The following is a 17918-nucleotide window of genomic DNA, read 5'->3' as shown; positions in this document are numbered from 1 at the left end:
ACTGACAAGTGACAAAGCCAATGAGGGGGGGGGGGGGTGAAGCTCCGTCAATAGGACAAACCAGATTGATATTGAGGACGCCTCTTTTTCTATTTCAATCACGTACGATATCATGTATTTATGAATGAGAGGAAATGAAGAAATGCCCTTTGGAGAGAGGAAAGGAGTGAGCAGGAAAACAGACTTCTTTGTCTGCTGGTGGTGTGTGTGTGTGTGTGTGTGTGTGTGTGTGTGTGTGTGTGTGTGAGGCCCTCCTCGAGTCCAGGAGAGAGACCTGTGCGCTACAATCCTTCATCTGCATTCCTGAAGGTTCTCTCCCGGAGGAGAGCTAATCCGATTTCTTTTAACGGGAGGCTGCTGAAGACGACAGATTTCATCAGCATACACACACACACACACACGCGTACACACGCACACACACCATGTATACACACTCCCTGTTCTTGCCTCCCTCCCTCCCTCTCCTTTCTTTCGCCATCATCTTGTGTTCTCTTCCTTTCTCTCCTTACCTTCCTCTCTTCATCCTTCATCTCTTAATCTACCCTCCTGTCGGTTTTTTTGTTGTTGCCCTTCTGGCTTCGGAGGGCCACCTACACTGAGCTATGGCGTTAAGGGAATAGGGAGGAGGGGCCTAGATCAAACACACGACGGTGAACAAAAACAGAGATTTTTTTTATGTGGATGCGTAGTTAAAAAAGGCTTTTAGAGACATTTTTTATGTAAAGCTGTAAAGGCTGGATGAAGCGACCTGCATCAGCCGTGTTATTTAAAGAAAGGTTCTACTTTATTTGCGTATTTTCACCCTCGGTGTTCATGATGTCTGAGTCGGTGTACGTGCGAAGGTCTCTGCATTTATGCACCGTCTTTACACTAAATGTGAGCTCAAGACCGCACATTTGTGTGTGTGTGTGTGTGTGTGTGTGTGTGTGTGTGTTGGTGCTAATAGCGGTGGCAGACATGGCCAGCTGTCTGCTGAGGCTGATATCTCCCCTAAGTGCTGCCCTTGGTTGCATGATGAATTCCACAGCAGAGAAGCTCCTGACCGGAAACCCTGCATGGCCAATGACTGATTACTGATGCAGTCAGCTTCTGGCTCGGCCGCAACCAGGAGAAAGGAAAAGACAGAGCCCGTCTGTATATGCTGGTTTTTTTTTTGTTTTTTTTTGTCCTAGCTTGATTAAAGACTGAACAAAAAAACAAACTTGATACTGAACAGATCCTGTGAATGTTTGCCCTCAGAAAAGCAGCCACGGACAGACTTTCAGAAAGGGAGTAGCTACAGGACTTATGTTAATTCTTCATGCTAAATAAGGTCAAAATCCAGTTACACTTCCTCACCTCATGTAGTAAATATGATTTTCTATGATACCCATATCTATAATGCATTATGAACATACTTTAAATGAATGCTCTGCTTAAAGTGCTGTATAATTATAGCTACAGTATAAGTAATCATAACATATTAGAAAGCATTTATGATAATTATAAGGTAAAGTATAATTGCTGATATATATTTCTTAATTAGCATAATTATAAAGTTACAAAAAAAGTGTGTTGTTAAAGCAAAACAATAACAACAGAGTAATTATAACAAATTATAAAAATATATATATGTATGTATGTGATATGTATAATATATTACAACTATGGGATTTATAATAATTAATTATCCTTGCACAAAAAGTGTCAGTAATTTACCAACAATTATAAAGTAATTGTATTATTGTATTATGAATATCTGTATAATTAACTCATAGAATCATAGAAAGTGCGATAAAGATTTCTCCTCAAACATTTCCCAAAAAGTGACTAATATAATAATTGCTTCTGTGTCATTCCTTAATTGAAGTTTAGAGAGTTGTGACTAATGAGCTTGCATTAATATCCTGTCATGTGTGCTCTTGGGTGTACAAAATTAACTTTCTCTTTCTAATGTATTTTCAATGTTAATGTTTACCAAACCAATAGAGCAGCTTTTTAAAAAAATGAGTGTGTGTACATGAACTACGATAAGCATCCGAGTGTTTAACACACAGATCCCCCAAAAAAGGTCACGTGAGGACGACCTATATCAGGCAGCTGTAAGGACACCTGTGCTGTTCTGTTCTTGTGCTGGAAAACTGAGCCGAGCCAACGTATCCGTGTCTACACACACACACACACACACACACACACACACACACACACACACACACACACACACACACACACACACACACACACACACACACACACACACACACACACACACACACACACACACACACACACACACACACACGGACATCTGTCAGGCTTTCACACAGAGTGGAAAGCCGGATGTTTTTTTCATCTTCACTCATTCCCCTAGAGTAGGTGCTTGAGGAGTGTGACTTTGAAAGTTTTTTTGTGTGTGTGTGTGTGTAGGAGTGTGTGTTGGTGAAAAGAGAAAACAATGAACACCCATGGTGTGTGTGTGTGTGTGTGTGTGCGGTGAATAAAAATGCAGTGACTAATATGTTTGTCAGCATGAGACAGCGAGACACAGCACTTTCTAGACTCCCACTTTGGGTAGTTTACAAGAAAATCTGTCATCTATTTCTCCATCCTCGCCACCAGCCCACCCTGCAGCTCTCAACCCTCGTAACTCCTGACTGATCATGCAATGTGTTCCCTCTCTCTCTCTCTCTCTCTCTCTCTCTCTCCATATGTCGCTGTGGGATCTGGGAAGACTTCAAACACCGTGGAAGACGAGACAGGGTGACAAAGTGTGACAGAGAGAGAGAGAGAGATGGCGAGAAGAAGAGGAAGAGAGTGAGAAAGAGAGGTACAAGCAGCAGATACACTGTAGCGATAAAGAGGGAGAGAGAGAGAGAGAGAGAGAGAGAGAGAGAGAGAGAGAGAGATAGAGAAGGAGAGAGGGAGTGGGCCGTCGCCACAGGGAGCGAGGTGAGGAATGGCCTCAGCTCTGATAAACGGACTAACATGTGATGCCTATCTCCCATCTGCCCCTGCCCTGCCTTCACAGCTGATCAATGACCACACACACACACACACACACACACACACACACACACACACACACACACACACACACACACACACACACACACACACACACACACACACACACACACACACACACACACACACACACACACACACACATATAAGGGCCTTTCTATTGACTCCATAGGCGTAAATGCACGTAGGAGTCTTGGAGAAATTCCTGGTATTTTTGGCATACTGCATTGACATATTGGGACAAACAAAAGAGGGTGAATACTTGTAGATTTAGCAAGAAAATATGATAAAAAAAAAAGCATTAATGTGTTCTAATAGAAACCCATAATACGAAAAAGTATGAACCTGAAAATTAGCATCACGTGTCCCCAAGTCCAACATTTTACAGGATGTAGGATCTGATCAGGTTTAATGTAGAGGAGGTAACAGGTGGAGAATAAACATAAAGGATAAAAGGGGTTTTTCCTCAGAGTAGGATTTCTTCTATATATAGTTATCACACACACACACACACACACACACACTCACACACATCATCTCACTTTACCTCCAGTCAACTGAGCTGACCCTGTCAATGCATGTGGGCCTGAGAGGGGATGTAGCAATGTGATTTAGGTTAAACACGCTTCACTGGCTTATAGGCGTAAGGGCTGCTGAACATGTGATGGACAGACAGAGGCACACACACACACACACACACACACACACACACACACACACACACACACACACACACACACACACACACACAGCTAGTGTAATACACCACCAGACCCTTCGTAGCACACAATGCAACTCTACCACACGCACACAGAGCGTGAGTTTTCCTGAAGGACAAACATTTCATCTCCCGGTCTCACCTACCTTTGCAGCTTCAGCACAACTGTCAGCCTCTCTGCATGTGTGTGTGTGTGTGTGTGTGTGTGTGTGTGTTCACTCTATTCTATACAGTCCAGTCTCGAGCCCTCCTCCTCCACCCGTCTCCTCTGCGTGTCCTTCCCAGTATAGCTGCTTGGTTTCGAGACTTTAACCTTGCCTCCACGTGTTGCGGATGAATATGTTACCATGGCGCCGTATCCAATATCTGGTTTCTGATGTATGGCGGGAATATAACGTGTTCGGCGAGGCGTTTGGCTGGAGATGCAATTTACGTGACAGCACCTATACATCCGTGGGCAGTGTGATTGATATCCGGACCACTTATTTTCTCCCCGTACCTTCGAGTAAATACAAACGACAGGCCGGTAATGACATACATAAAGCCAGATGTTGGCGACTTCTCAAGTGGCCTTGTGTGCAGGGTTGGACCTGTTATTAGGAATACCATTACCTCAGAGGCCTTCTAGGTAAACATGGAGGAATGGAACTGGTTTAGTGCATATGTGGGTCTCCTGTCTATCAATAAAGACTTACGGAGAGTAAGGATGTGGGTGAAAACTCGGGATGAATCAGGTGTTTGTGATAATAGCTTAGTTGAATTGTAAAATCAGCTCCTGCATTGGTGCAACATCTTAAATGGTAAATGTAGTTGCATTTCTATGGCGCCTCTAGACTCATACAGTCAGGCAGAGGCCACCATACAAGGTGCTACCTGCTCCTCAAGAAGTCAACTAATACTTCGCAGAATTGGCACGGCATCTTGGGGTTCACAGGGGCCAACTCTTACCTCGCCTTCTCTGTGCCACGGCCTCCCGTTCTGAGGGTACTTGCTCTGGCTCTGGCGTTTCTTCTGCCCTCCGTCGGCAAATTTGCACAGCAACGGCTCCGTGGGAGCTGCAGGGAGACAGAGAGGACAAAAAAATCACATTATAGGAGCGCTGCATCCTGTGACCCATCGGAAAGGACAGAAGCCCTTTTGGAACCGCGTCGCATTTCTTTTTTCCTCCTAACACTGTATCCCTCCCTCCCTCCCTCCCTCCCCTCCTCGCTTCCCTTCTATGGAGCGCCTAGAAAAAAAATTCCCAGACCGCCGACGTTGGCAGACTCCCGCTACCCCGGCCCAGGCTGGCAGCCCATGAAAGAGCATTGTAGGGTATTGTTGAAATAATAATCACAGTAATCGCTCTTGTAAATACCTCTGAGATGGTAATGCTGCTCTATCAGCCAACGCTGTTTTTCTTGAAGGCGTTCCCTGTTCCTGACGTGCAGTTCCTCCGTGTTTCACTTTACCAGGCGTATTCGCTTTTAATTGAAATGCCTTTTTTTTTTTTTTTTTCCGCTGCACAACCTTCAGTGTGTTGTTGGTCATAGACGGGGAGTGAACACTAGGGGCATCTCAACTATTTCTAATATAATGAGAACAGAAATGACGATTCACACAAGTGTCTTTCAGCAGCCATTGGGGAAAAAAACGACGTGAAATAGCTGCTTTTAATCTAATTTAAAGGAGTACTAAGCTTTCTCTGTATCAACAGCCTTTTGTATGCATGATTGCTGATAAAAGGTTGATGAAAGTGCTGCGATGACCTACGCAGCTATAAAGATAACTTCCCAAAGGGCACTTCTGAGCTGCAGGTGAGCAATAGATACAAAAAAAGAAAAAGAAAAAAGAAAGGCTCAACGAGAGAGGAGAGTGAAAGAAAGAAAAAGCAGAGAAAGGAAAAACAGCCCCTTGAGCTTTTCTCATGAGAAACGGGTGGCTGTGTTGGCTGGGGGATCTGGGGGTCTTAACGCTGCCTGTCCTCCTTTTCAGTCTGCGTCAGCGAGATCGGAATCTCTTTGGAAACAGACTGCGGTGAGATGAGAGAGAGAGGGGAGCGGAGACAGTTGGACAAACTAAAAGAGACACGGAGGTACAGAGAGAAACCAGACACCAGAAAGAAAAATGAAAAAGGGAGGGAGGGGGAGTGCAACAGATAAGAGGAACAGGTGAGCGAGCGTGGGAGAAAACAAGGGGGAACAGAGTGAGAATCTACACCGGGATCAAACACCCGTTCCCTGTGAAGGCTGTACAGTTCAGCAACAATACAGCCAGCTTGTCCAAACACCTGAAACCAGCGCTGCACCTGGTGGCACGGGAGGGACCCCACGGCTCCCCTGTCATCGCATTCACATTAGAGGCCTGGCAGCGCCGTGACACGGCCGCTCCGTGTGACGACACAGAGCCAATGGCGGAGCTGTCTGCCGGGGGGAGGGGGGGGCAACGGGACCCTTCATCACGCCGTGCCACGGAGAGAATTGTTGATGCTTTAATCTCCGCTCCCAGGTGTTCGAGGCGCTCAGACCTTGATGATATTGCAGCAGCACAAGGCGGGAGGGGAATAAATGCTGTCCGGACTGACAGGGTAGTGAGTGACGAGCTGACAAGTTGAATGAAATGATTCGGGCCGACACCATGGTTCGTCTATTCATTCATATTTTCTGCCATATTGGAGATCAATATTTTGTATTCAGACAATTGTGTTAATGTGTCTATGATGGGACCAAACTTATCAGAGTCCAGGAAGGGTGTTTCTGGGAAGGGAGAATGAGAGGGGGAGAGAGAGAGAGAGAGGCTGCAGAAGAAAAACAACAAAAGCTCTTCCAAACCTCTCCTCTGGCACTCTGGGAGATAATTAGCTATCGGAGAGATCTGGAGAATCTGACACGGAGCACGCTGACGTTACCCCCGTGACTACATCCCCAGTTCCCACAGCGAGCTAGCCAATTTGTTTAAGACTCCAGCCCAAGATCAACAGCCTCATACCACCCCACCCACCCCGTGATCACACTCACCCCTCTGTAGCCCTGACACACACACACACACTCCTCTCCGAAGAGCCTGGAAAACACGCAGAAATACCCACAGACACACAACGCAAGCTGATGCCAGCCTGAGAGCCGTCCTCTCACCACACACCGTCATCGCTGGCAGGGCCCAGAATAAACTAGGCCACTGGCTGCTCGTACCAGCGCGCTGACGCTGCGTCTTTAGGTCACAACGGTACAACGGAGCGTGTTTTGTAAGGAGGCGGCATGAGAAAAAAAAGACAGAATCTAACTTATGAACCAATTTGCTGCCCCTGTAACGATCTTAAATCATGGGAAAAATACATAAAGTGCTCATGGCCAGAGGTCAACAACCGCCGCTAACAAGGTGCTCCACGGGAACTCATAATTATTATTTTTTTTTATGTGGGTTGCCGTAGGAACCGGTAAACACGTTAACGAGGGGCGACCGCAGACATACAGCATTGCACATGCATGTTTGCCAGGACGTTTAGTGGGAGTAAGAAGCCTTGGCTCATTCTCACTCGTGACTGCGTTTGGCTCCGGAGAGACAGTCATCAACACGTATCCACCTGCGAAACGAAACAAATAAGTGCACGCAGATGTGCTTCTGGAAAATCACAACAGCTATTTAAAGTTTCACTTGTGAGCGCCAGCGTTGCATAAGTAGTGGCTGGTGTTGCTGTTGTTTCCTGTGGGCCGGCATCCGGGGGAAATCAGCCCTTTGTGTGTGTGCGATGACAGCTGGCGCAGCCCGAACACCGCATCTCACCATTCCCTCTCTGGCGTATCTGCGTGTGCGAAAGGCCAGCTTGATAACATGTTGATGAAGAGGGTGCATTATGGCGCAACAATGTCCCGTCACTGCACATCTGTTTGGCCTGAATGGTGAAATCAATGCAGGAATGCCCCCCCAAGCTGCAAAAGTAGCTCTTGTGGTAAAAAAAAAAGGCTTTTTGCCAGCTTTTTCCACCATGAAGACGGTTACAAAAGAGGCTCCTCACAAGGAGGCAAACTGGGCCGCTTTGCTTCTTTGTGTGCACGAACAGAGAGAACCGTTCAGCCACTTGTACCGAAATGTGTCAATCCAAAAAGGAAGCTTTCCACTTCTCAATGACAACTTTGGGTAAAAAGGCTCCTACGGGGTGGTTTTAACTGCAAGGACGTGTGGAGGGGAAAAAGGGACCAGTATTTTATTGGAATCCTGCGTTGCTCTGACGCTGCTCGAGGGGATCTCTAATTGGATCAACAACTGTCTGATTCCCATCAGCCGGCTTGACCTGTCTACCCAGAGTCTTATGGGAGAGGGAGAAAAAAATAAGGGGGGAGGGAGAAAGACAAGGACGGATACATGAGGAGGAAGTGTTCTATAAATAGATACAGATAAAGCAGTTATGATAGGAAAACATATGACGGCACATGTACCAAAAATACACCGGTGTAGCTGATATGTTTCCATTTTCAGAGCAAAACAAAAATGAGCTCAGAACGGCGGGCCGAGCCGGCAGCTTCCCTACGGGGACGGCTCTGACGGTTCCCAGTCGATAGCTCTCACGACTGCCACGCCGGCCCCTCGCTATGTAGACAGTCCGCCAGCCGTTCTCTCTTTTTTTTTTTTTTTGCTGACAGGGACGCCGCACACAAACGGCTCAATGACACGGCCTGATAAACGGAGAGAGGGCGCCGAGAGGAGAGCGAGACAAAGAGGGGGAGATAGATGGAAGGACGGATACGGTGTCAAGAAAGGAAAAAGGAAGAAGAAGTGAGAGAGAGAGAGAGAGGGAGATTCAGCAGGTGGTAGAAGTGACAGGCGGCGTCCACTTTTCCCCCCTTTTTTACAATCTATATGCTTTATAGATGAGTGAGTGAGATAAGTGTAGGGAGGAGGATGTCAACAACGCCTTGCTTCTCACTCTGCATCCGCTACGCATGCTGGACGGCTATTGATCAGCCTTCGCTCAGACTTTCCCCATAGAGGGGCTCCTGCAGCACGCCAGCCGGTACAAGCCCGGGATGATTTTATGGATTACAGGAGAGGATGTGGAGGGAAGAGCCCTGGATGCCGGCGGTAGAAGCCTGATCGATGAGCTATTGCGCACTTAACAAGAGTAATGTTATGTAGGGAGTCTCTGACATGCTAATCCATCTCTCACTCTCTCTGTCCGTCTCCCTCCATCGCCCCTCTCTCTCCAGATTCCCTTCTTTCCTTCCTTCTGTGTCTGTCTGTCTGTCTGTCTGTCTGTCTGTCTACGCACCGCTGAGCCCACTCCGATCCCCACATCGGATTCAGACAAATAAGGCTGATGGATGACATGATGGAAGATGGAATTCTTTTAGCAGATGAAAGTCTTGGTTTCGCGCCCTCCAAAGTACCCAACTCTGAATTAATCTGCTCTCACATGTAAAAATGTGAGAGCAGCAAGTGCGAGCGCCAAACAGGCGGCAGCGGCGGCGGGTTTCCAACTGCTAGCCAACTCCTGTGAGACGTGCTCCGAGGTACCGCTTCAAACGGGGAAATTCACTTTTTTTTCTTCTTAGCTCCATCATCTAATTCCAGCCGCCGTTGCCATGGCGAGTCAACAAAACGGCTAAAAGCAACAGTTAGTAGACGGAGTTGCGCGAGTGAGCAGGAGTTTGCCAGCTCTAATGAGCGAGGCCCACAACCCTCCGTCCCTATATTGAAATAACATTTATCCAAACAGACAGACCTCGCCGCATTCATTCCACCCGCCGTAGTTCAGTGTCGCTGCCTCCCGTAGTCAGCTGCACTTTTCAAAGTGGCCGTGGCAGATGTTTCTAATGTTTCTAATGCTGAAACCCACACACGCCGCTGCTGCTGCCAACTCCTCTCGCTGCTGCTGCTGCTGCAGAACGTCTCGGTATCGAGAGGCGGCTTTACACAGCTGGCCAAGGGCGGCAATTACGAGAAGCCGCACTGTGGTCGCCGCTGAAATTGTACGAGCGTAGTACACGATTGAAAACACTATCGCGGAGCGGATTGGAAACGAGATCCCAGCTAAGAAAACAGCGCAGTGTGCAACAGGCGACGTGACGTCACAGAGACGGGCTGTTTGGTTTGGAGACTTGGCGGAGATGAACCTCGACACAGTTTTAGAAGATAAGCTGAGTCCTATTACAGCTCCTTCATTAGGTGTCTTTGGCCCCGTGGCATGAAACCGGGTCCGGGCAGATTGTTTTTGGGCTGTGGCAGACGGACGTCAGAGCAGCTGTTGGTGTACTTTGCCGGTGGGGGTTGACTCCTGCTTCCACTGTCTGGGTCGCTGCCTCTGTGGGCCAGACAGTGAAGCCAGCTCTGTCCCTGTTAGCAGAGTATTATAACACTGCCAACGCCTCCAGTGACCCGTGAAACCTCCCATCTATAGAGATGAATCATACAGATGGGGGGGTGGCGGTGGTTTGTAATCCAACAGAACTGCCCATCCACCAGACTTACGGCACACATTCCTCGCTATATATGACGTGTAAATCAGTTTTGAGCCCTGCAAGATGCAAGGAAGTCCACGTTCTCTAGGTTTGGTATTATTGTGAGAGATTCTATTTGCATCAAGCATTCAAACTCAAAATAAAAACTGGATGTTGCTAAATGGTACCTTGCCTCTCATAGATTTTCCTGGTCCAGGGATTCAAACACATATATTTCTTTGTCCTTACTGGATGTTCAACCTACCGGAGACTGCAAATTGATAATGACATTTGTACAAAGTATATGCTTCGAGACAAGAAAAGCCACATCGGTTAGAGAAGCATGGCGGAGCATTAAGAATGGCTGTGTGTTTGTTAACTAGGTTTCCACCGTGGGGGCTTCCAGTAACAACGGTATGGACAGGAAAAGAAAATGAAATTACAGCACAATAAATGAATTATCAATAAAGAGCCCTCGATACTGTATCTGAGGGGGATCGATACCATATAGCCGGGCTGCGATGTGGGCCGAGGGGCCGGCCTATAGCCGAGGGACCGGCCGGATCGATGGTGTCACTGGGGGTGATTGACGATCAATGCTGCCAGTGACGGTGATTTATGATCAATGAAAGCAGGGCACCGGACTAATAAGGGGAGAAGGGTCGGGGGAGGGGAGGGGGGGTTCATTGCCTCCCCTTTACTGTAACTGATTGGGGATCGATGAAGAGTGGCACCGTGGCTGATTGGGGATCAGGTGACTCGGTGGCAGAGGAAGGCAGCTGCGTGTGAGAAGATTTGGTTGGCTGCGTGGAGACCAGCTGGTCCGAGCCGAGCAGAGCTGCAGAGACTATAATTAAAGCTGTGCTGAAAGGAGCTTTCCACTGGTTGATAGAAGCTGCAGGTGCAGGTTTGCTCTTTCACTTTCAAAAGAGCAGGCACACACACACACACACACACCCACACACACACACACACACACTGAAAACGGTGCTAATAAAAATATTATCTGTTACTCTCCTTGACATTTCCAACCCGAATCATGATCTCAGTGTCATTTTTGGAAATGATGTGTTAAACGTGTCAAACCGTTTCAGTAATCTCATTACTGTTGCTGAACTAACGGATGATTTGATGTCACTTGTGTTACATTAAAAAAAAAAAACCTTTCTAACCTCTTTTTTTTGTTTTTAGATTGTTTTATGAAACATTTAGTGATGCTGTGAACCTGAAAATTACATTTCCATAAAACGAAACAAGAGAATTATTGTTTTTAATATTGTAGAATGTATTTTCTCTGCATTTGATGTTTCACAGATACGTTTAATCCAAGTCTGTGTAGGAAACTTGGGGTGAATGGATGGATCAAACACAGGACTTTCACCCAGCAGGCCGGTGTTCGTACCCCGTATAAAACCAAAAGTAACACACTTATTTTCATAAAACTAACAAAGCAGTTTTGTTGCCTGAACCTAAACATAATTGAGGAAAAAGCAAGCGGTTAAAACACTACAATGCTGATATACGTGTATGTTGAAATTTTGATATTTTTGGTTCTGAAACATCGATTTTTCAACGTGGTTTTGCAGAAAATGTTCACATTCACGTTAATGTAACAATAAGTGGATTTAGTCTTAATCCTCCATGAATGCCATGTAACCAAAATGCCTGGACAATATTATAGATAATGGTCTCGACTGGTCATAGCCGTCTTCATATAAGACAAAGTTCGGTCCAAACTAAGGTGGGTAACCCACTCATCTGCCGCCGTCTGACAGACCCCTGCACTTCTGAACTTCAAACAGTGCATCAGACATTCCCAAGGCTCATAATTCATTCATTTCTTAGGTATTCTCTTTGTTCTTCAGCAGCGTTGACACTAATCTTTCTGAGAAAAAAGAAAAAAGTTGCTGACAACAAAAGTGTCATTTTTTGGTGCTTGCTGAATATATCAACAGTTTTCAAAGGAAATTACACAATTTCTCAGCTCATCTCCTGAAATGCATTAATTGTTTTAGATTTTAAGGCTCATAATTAAGTGAATTAAAAAAAAAATTCAAAGCAGACAATCTTTTGCAACCATTACGTATCTGCCTGAATAATATCTGGTGCTTATGTCGTTATTCCCTGACTCCTTAAAGTTCAAACTGGTCGATAGGGTGTGAATTGTTGAAGCAGGAATGTTCTAAAATAATACGTCAGACGGTAATAAGAGGTTTAAACCCTTGAAACAAAACAATCTGTGGCCAAAATCTGACCTCTGCTTCCTTCCCGTGTCAGTTACAGTTTCCCTCCCAGTCTTCCCACTGCTTCCAGGAAAAAAAGGGAAAACAAACGTGTGAACAGCACATTCCTCTCTCGGGGAAAAATTAGGCGCTTGGCAAACTCTTCAGCATTATTTATACTAGCGTCGGTAGCTATGTGGCTTCATCCTCCTGAGAGAGCGATAACCAGAGAGACAGAGAGAGAGAGAGAGAGAGAGAGAGAGGTTTGACCTGTGCAGAACAACTTGGAGTAAGTCCTTGCCTAAACATCTCAGAAGTGATGAAAAGGCTTTGTTTTTCCCAGTCTGCGTTAATGGGTCCCAATCGATGTGAGAGAGCCGTGTTTTCTCTCCACATGTCCCGACCCCCAGGGGGAAACACAGGGAGGTAATGTGGGAGGGTGGGGGGGGGGGATTATTGACACACAACATCGATATCGCTGGAGTTCACGAGCACCGGTGGAGGTAAGTCCTGCTTGAAAGTCACGGCCGACTATCGGGGGCTTCTCATCGGAAGGATAGAAGAGAGTAAATAATAACACAGTTGTACTGATGATGTTCATCGGTGCTTATTATTCTCCTCTAAATCACACACACATGCAACAAAGTCAGGAATGTGAGGCAGCACAGCAGCGCCCGCAGAGGCGAGCCCACCGCCACGCCGGCTCTCATCTGTCACCAATGGCAACCAGCCCGCCAGCCGCCATGATGCGCGGCTTAATTGGGAGAGCTGATGAGGTCTGATGAGGCCGGTGCTTATTGAATTCCCAGGCCGGTTATTTAGATAATGCTGGAGAGGGAGCGGCCTCCGTCGTCCTTCCCCATTCTCATCCATCCACCGTCCCGGCAGGGGGGGCCGCCGGCTAATCCACTATTGTTTGTAATGGCTTGTGTGAGACTGAGGGGGGATTTGGATGCGCTCTCCCCTCACTAGCACACGTCTAACAACCCCCACTGTTGGTTTTTTACCACATCGTGGGCCTATTTGACGAGTTAACCAGATCCCAACGCCCATCTCAACCCCTTGTTTCCTTTCATTCTAAGGGAGGGGGATTGTTGAATAATGAGACTTTTGAAACAATCTTCCCCTTCTCAGCTTTTTCCAAAAGCAATTACCAAACTTCAAATATGTGCCCGTGCAGTGTTCGCTGGTTGACAATGCACGCGTGAGTGAAAGACAGAGAGAACGGCTGTGAATGGAGTGTTACGGAGGAAAAAAGGAAAACACGAGAGGGAGAGCGGAAGCTGCAGAACAGATGGCTAAATGGCAGGACAACAAACTTTTAATTCTGTGCCTCAGACTGGCGAAGGAGGTGGAGAACAGTCACGGGGGGGGGGGTCGAGAACACCACTCAGCGTGGGACAGCACATCAAAACCGCTGAAGAAAACTCCCGTGATTGATGCCTCGGCTGCACAGAACTGAAAAAAGGATCTGGATTTCAAACGTAACGTTTTTTCAATGGGAAACTTTTCTCTGAGCATCTGGACGCTCGGAGCAGCTGTAGCGTGGCGAGGCTCCAACAACACACATTTACTACCGCAACAGCAAAACACAAGCAAATATCTGACGAGTGTCCTCATGAGCAGACGGCATAAAGATGCTTGTCTAACGTCTGCAGAGTGAGAGCTTTCCCAGATCTTTGCCTGTCAGAATCAGGGATTAAAATGAAACACAATAAGCCGTCAAAACACTGTCATTAAAGTGCTTACAGTCTTATTCCTCTTTGGAAGTTTTTAATTCTGCTATTTGAATCCATCCAATCGCACCAGCTACCGCCCTGTAACTACAAATTATACCATCCCATGAAATATCCTGGGAGAAAAACAAAAGGCCATATTTATACGGGTCAGTCGTTATAGATCAGGGGGTGATGCTGACGAGAGGAGGGGGGGGATAAAGCAGCCACATTTAAAAGCTTACATGGAGAAGGTACAACGTGGAGTTCACCGGGGGCACGGCGGATCAATACCAGCGCAACTTAGAAATCTGCTGTATAATCCTTGATGTCCAAGGCCATTTGCTTTGCAGCCTGAAATTGGATACATCCCCCCCCCACCTTCCCCCCCACCTCACTGCTCGCTCCGCAAATGAGACATGCTGAAAAATTGATCTGGATGCATCTGTGGCAAGATTACGTCTCGGGGCTAAAAGGGAGATATGACTCGCTCAAGGCAATTCATAAATCTGTGTGTCTGTGGATCCGGTGAATGGGAAGACTTACTGGTAGCATCATCACTAGTGTCTGTCAGAGGGCTGCACAAAAAAAAGTCAAGACCTCTATTAATGCTAACAGCTGGTAAAGGCCACAAAAAATGGCCATGGTTATGATTCTATATTCTATACGGCAGGTATGATTAACAAGGACACGAGGAAAATAAATCACCGTTGTTTATTTTGCCTGTAAGCAGTCAAATATCATGTATTTGATGAATGTTTGGAGCAGAATAGAACATAATAGAGGAGAACTGTACTGTTCAACTACTGTAAATTACTCTTTTTGTGTTAAATACTAATCTTTTATATGTCAAAGTAGTTGCCTTGTTGGGACTGGCTTTTATCTGTGACGTGATTCTCTTGCTAACAGCTTCTTTATTATTATTCAACATAAACATTTACGGGAAAGTGGGCTTTTACTCAAAACTTTTCCAGGATTTTTAAATATTTAAGGTCCTTGCAAGTGTTTCCTTCTGCCTTCTGGCAGACGAAACAGAACCACCTCAGCAGCCGTGTAGCAAGCAAGACATGAACAGTGAGATTTCTAAGAAGAATATATCTTCAGGTGCCTCTCTTGCCGTGTGTTTTTTTTACTTCATTCCCATGGCGACGTGTATTGTTGGAGTGGCAGTTGTTGGACTCTCAGAGGCCTTTAAGCGCTCTGTTTTCCCCCTATTACTGATGCCCTGTGGGTGGAAAGACAGTTGTAGCGAGATGCGGTGCGGCGCAGCAGGGGGATCGGTCCCCAGATACCACAGATACCACAGATTCATACTTTCCACCTGACGCACAGGAGAGAGAGAGAATAGAGAGTCTGGCAATTACCAGACTCCTCACTATATATACTGCAATCCTGGCCAGCTCCACTCTGCTGTACTCCACTCTGAAGGCTGTCTCAGGGCCAAGCTGGAGGTAATGAAAGCAACACACTCCTAATGGACTATTGATGTGTGTGTGTGTGTGTGTGTGTGTGCAGGTATGAGAGGAAGGAGTGAGAGAGGCTCAAAGAACAAAAAGGAAGGAGGAAACAGAGACTGTAAGAAATCATTCCGTGGGCTCGTCGGCTTTCCTTTGGTGTGTCGTCTGTGTTTTTTTGCAACTGCAGAAGGTGTGCGTCCGCGTCTGTGAGCCGTACTGTAAATCACCCGTACAAGCCGAGCACGTAGTACACCGCAAGCGCCATCCATTAACGGCGGTGGGCTGCCGGTGCCGAGGAAACGAGACAGACAGAGAGACGGTGTGTGGGAGACATGAGGTCACTGAGAGCCAGGTGTGTTTCCATCGTCCTTCAGCTAAGACACCAGCAGGCGGCTCTCATATAAATACGCACCAAAAAAACCCCCCAACAAAACACAGGTGACAAAAGAAATTGGCAACTATGATGCCGCGGCAGTGAGTTTCATCAAAATGGAATGGGTCCCACTCCGACTGATCGTCCATTGGCAGAGCTTGTAGGTGTGCTGATTTGTTTGTATATGTGTGTGTGTGTGTGTGTGTGTGTGTGTGTCCCCTATCCCGCTGGCAGGCAGTCGGATGAATGAATGGGCGTCAACTCCTGCAGGTCCGGTGGCGCTACAGAAATAACTCTGCTGACCACAGTGACCTCTGCTTGTTCCCACACAGCCCGCGTCCTGGTCTAATGGAGGGCCGCGCTCTATTTCGGGGGCAGCAGCTAGATTTATCTCACTGCCCTCTGTGTCCCGGGGACGGTGACAGTGACGTGGCCGGGCGTAACTGATGCCTGCTTTTTTTTTTCTTCGCTTCCCTGACGCACACAGAGGATACAATTAGTCTCGAGGTCAGTTGCGGTTAGTCAGATAACCTGGCTTTGCCTTATTATTTCCCAAAGTGCAAAAATGCAAGAAGAAAAAAAACACAGAAGGCTATGAGTGATCATGTTCCGCGATGCTGTAAGCTTGATGAAAGGTGCAGGAGATAAAGAGGACTACAGAAAGCAAAACCAGCTGAATCGCTCGCATACCACAGAGACCTCGGAGGTGGATTTTCCTCCTCGGCAAGCTTAATCTTCATTCTGGAGGACAAGCAGGCCGGCCGAAAAAGGCTACGAGATCAGTGACCTAGTGGATCTGCAGAGAGGCTGAATATTACAGAAATGCATCGCCTCAGGTTCTGCATTAGATTAGGTTGACTGATAGCTAAAACCCCGGACTCTCGGGATCCGTGGAGATAACGTGTTCATCTCAGGACTTCGTTCCTCAGGGTGATGGAGAGGCCGGTTCACTCCAGAGGAGCATGATGAGGAAAAATGAGAGGTTTTTGCTTATGACTGTGAAGTATGCGGAGTGAGGAACATTCACCGGAAGAAAAGAATCAACGCTCCTAAAGTCTTTAGCGACTACTGTGCAAAACACTCCAAACAGTTTGTCCACAACTGCATTCTCTGATATGCATACTAGGGGTGGGTAAAATATCGATACAGCAATATATCGTGATACTTTGCAACCAAAGATCGATCGATCGAATCAATTCAATTTTCAATTTATTCCAGTGAATTTCCTGGGAATTAATAAAATGGAGAGGCTGTTTTGAATTAAATAGTTTTGACTCAATTTGTCCTCTGATCAATATCATCTGATGTACATATACAGGTATTTGTGTTTTCATCTTTATTTATATCGCAATATCGTGATACGTATCGTTTCGTGACCAAAGTATCGTGATACGTATTGTATCATGAGGTTCTTGCCAATACTCACCCCTAGTGCATACACAAGTCATTTTTTAAGCATATTTCGATAATTATCGTGGATAATATCGTGAGTCACAATTATTGTGGCCAGGATAATCGGGAAATTAAATCATCGTATCGTCCCATGTCTAGATTTTGGGATCACTAAAAATCCTGAGGGTTCTTAATCAACATCTGCACAAGTTATACTGCTAATCCATGTGACAGATGTGATTGATTAAAAGGTGCATTATAAATGCACGGACATTTTACACTAAAGAGCATTTTTGCAACAAGGCCTGATTATATTTCCGACCTCGTTGCCGCTCCACTTCAGCGGGAATCTAAAAACCTGTGTCGTAACGGCGAGCCGTCCACGCCGCGAGTGAATCCGCGGCACGGAAAGGCGTGCGATGGCATCAATGAAACGGCTGAATGCATATCAAACAAAGAGGAGAGGGAGAATGCTGGTCATGAATAAAAGCCGCCTCAGGTGCTCATGTTGTTCGCACTAATATTAGGTGCACTCAGCTATATCCAGGGACGCAGATGAGCATCGGGGAAGATAAGAGAGGGAGGGACGGGTGAGCACAAAAGCCGGGACAACAACAGTTGCCGG

At 46.5% G+C, this 17918-nt stretch overlaps 1 protein-coding gene across 6 annotated transcripts in view; it reads right to left on the bottom strand.

The window, feature by feature from the left end:
* Positions 1–17918, bottom strand: part of LOC311028456 (RNA-binding motif, single-stranded-interacting protein 3) — a gene marked incomplete at its 3' end in the record, with an annotated part of 237550 nt that overhangs the window by 33005 nt on the left and 186627 nt on the right. For all 6 annotated transcript variants that reach the window (XM_084033034.1, XM_084033035.1, XM_084033039.1 and 3 more), the window contains one exon: positions 4670–4776. In XM_084033034.1, coding sequence (XP_083889160.1) covers positions 4670–4776 — 107 coding nt within the window. The remainder of the gene's footprint in view (positions 1–4669; positions 4777–17918) is intronic.

The sequence above is a fragment of the Eutrigla gurnardus genome, assembly GCF_963514095.1.
Source record: "Eutrigla gurnardus genome assembly, chromosome: 17".
Lineage (NCBI taxonomy): Eukaryota > Metazoa > Chordata > Actinopteri > Perciformes > Triglidae > Eutrigla > Eutrigla gurnardus.
This window is presented reverse-complemented; position numbering and strand designations above follow the sequence as displayed.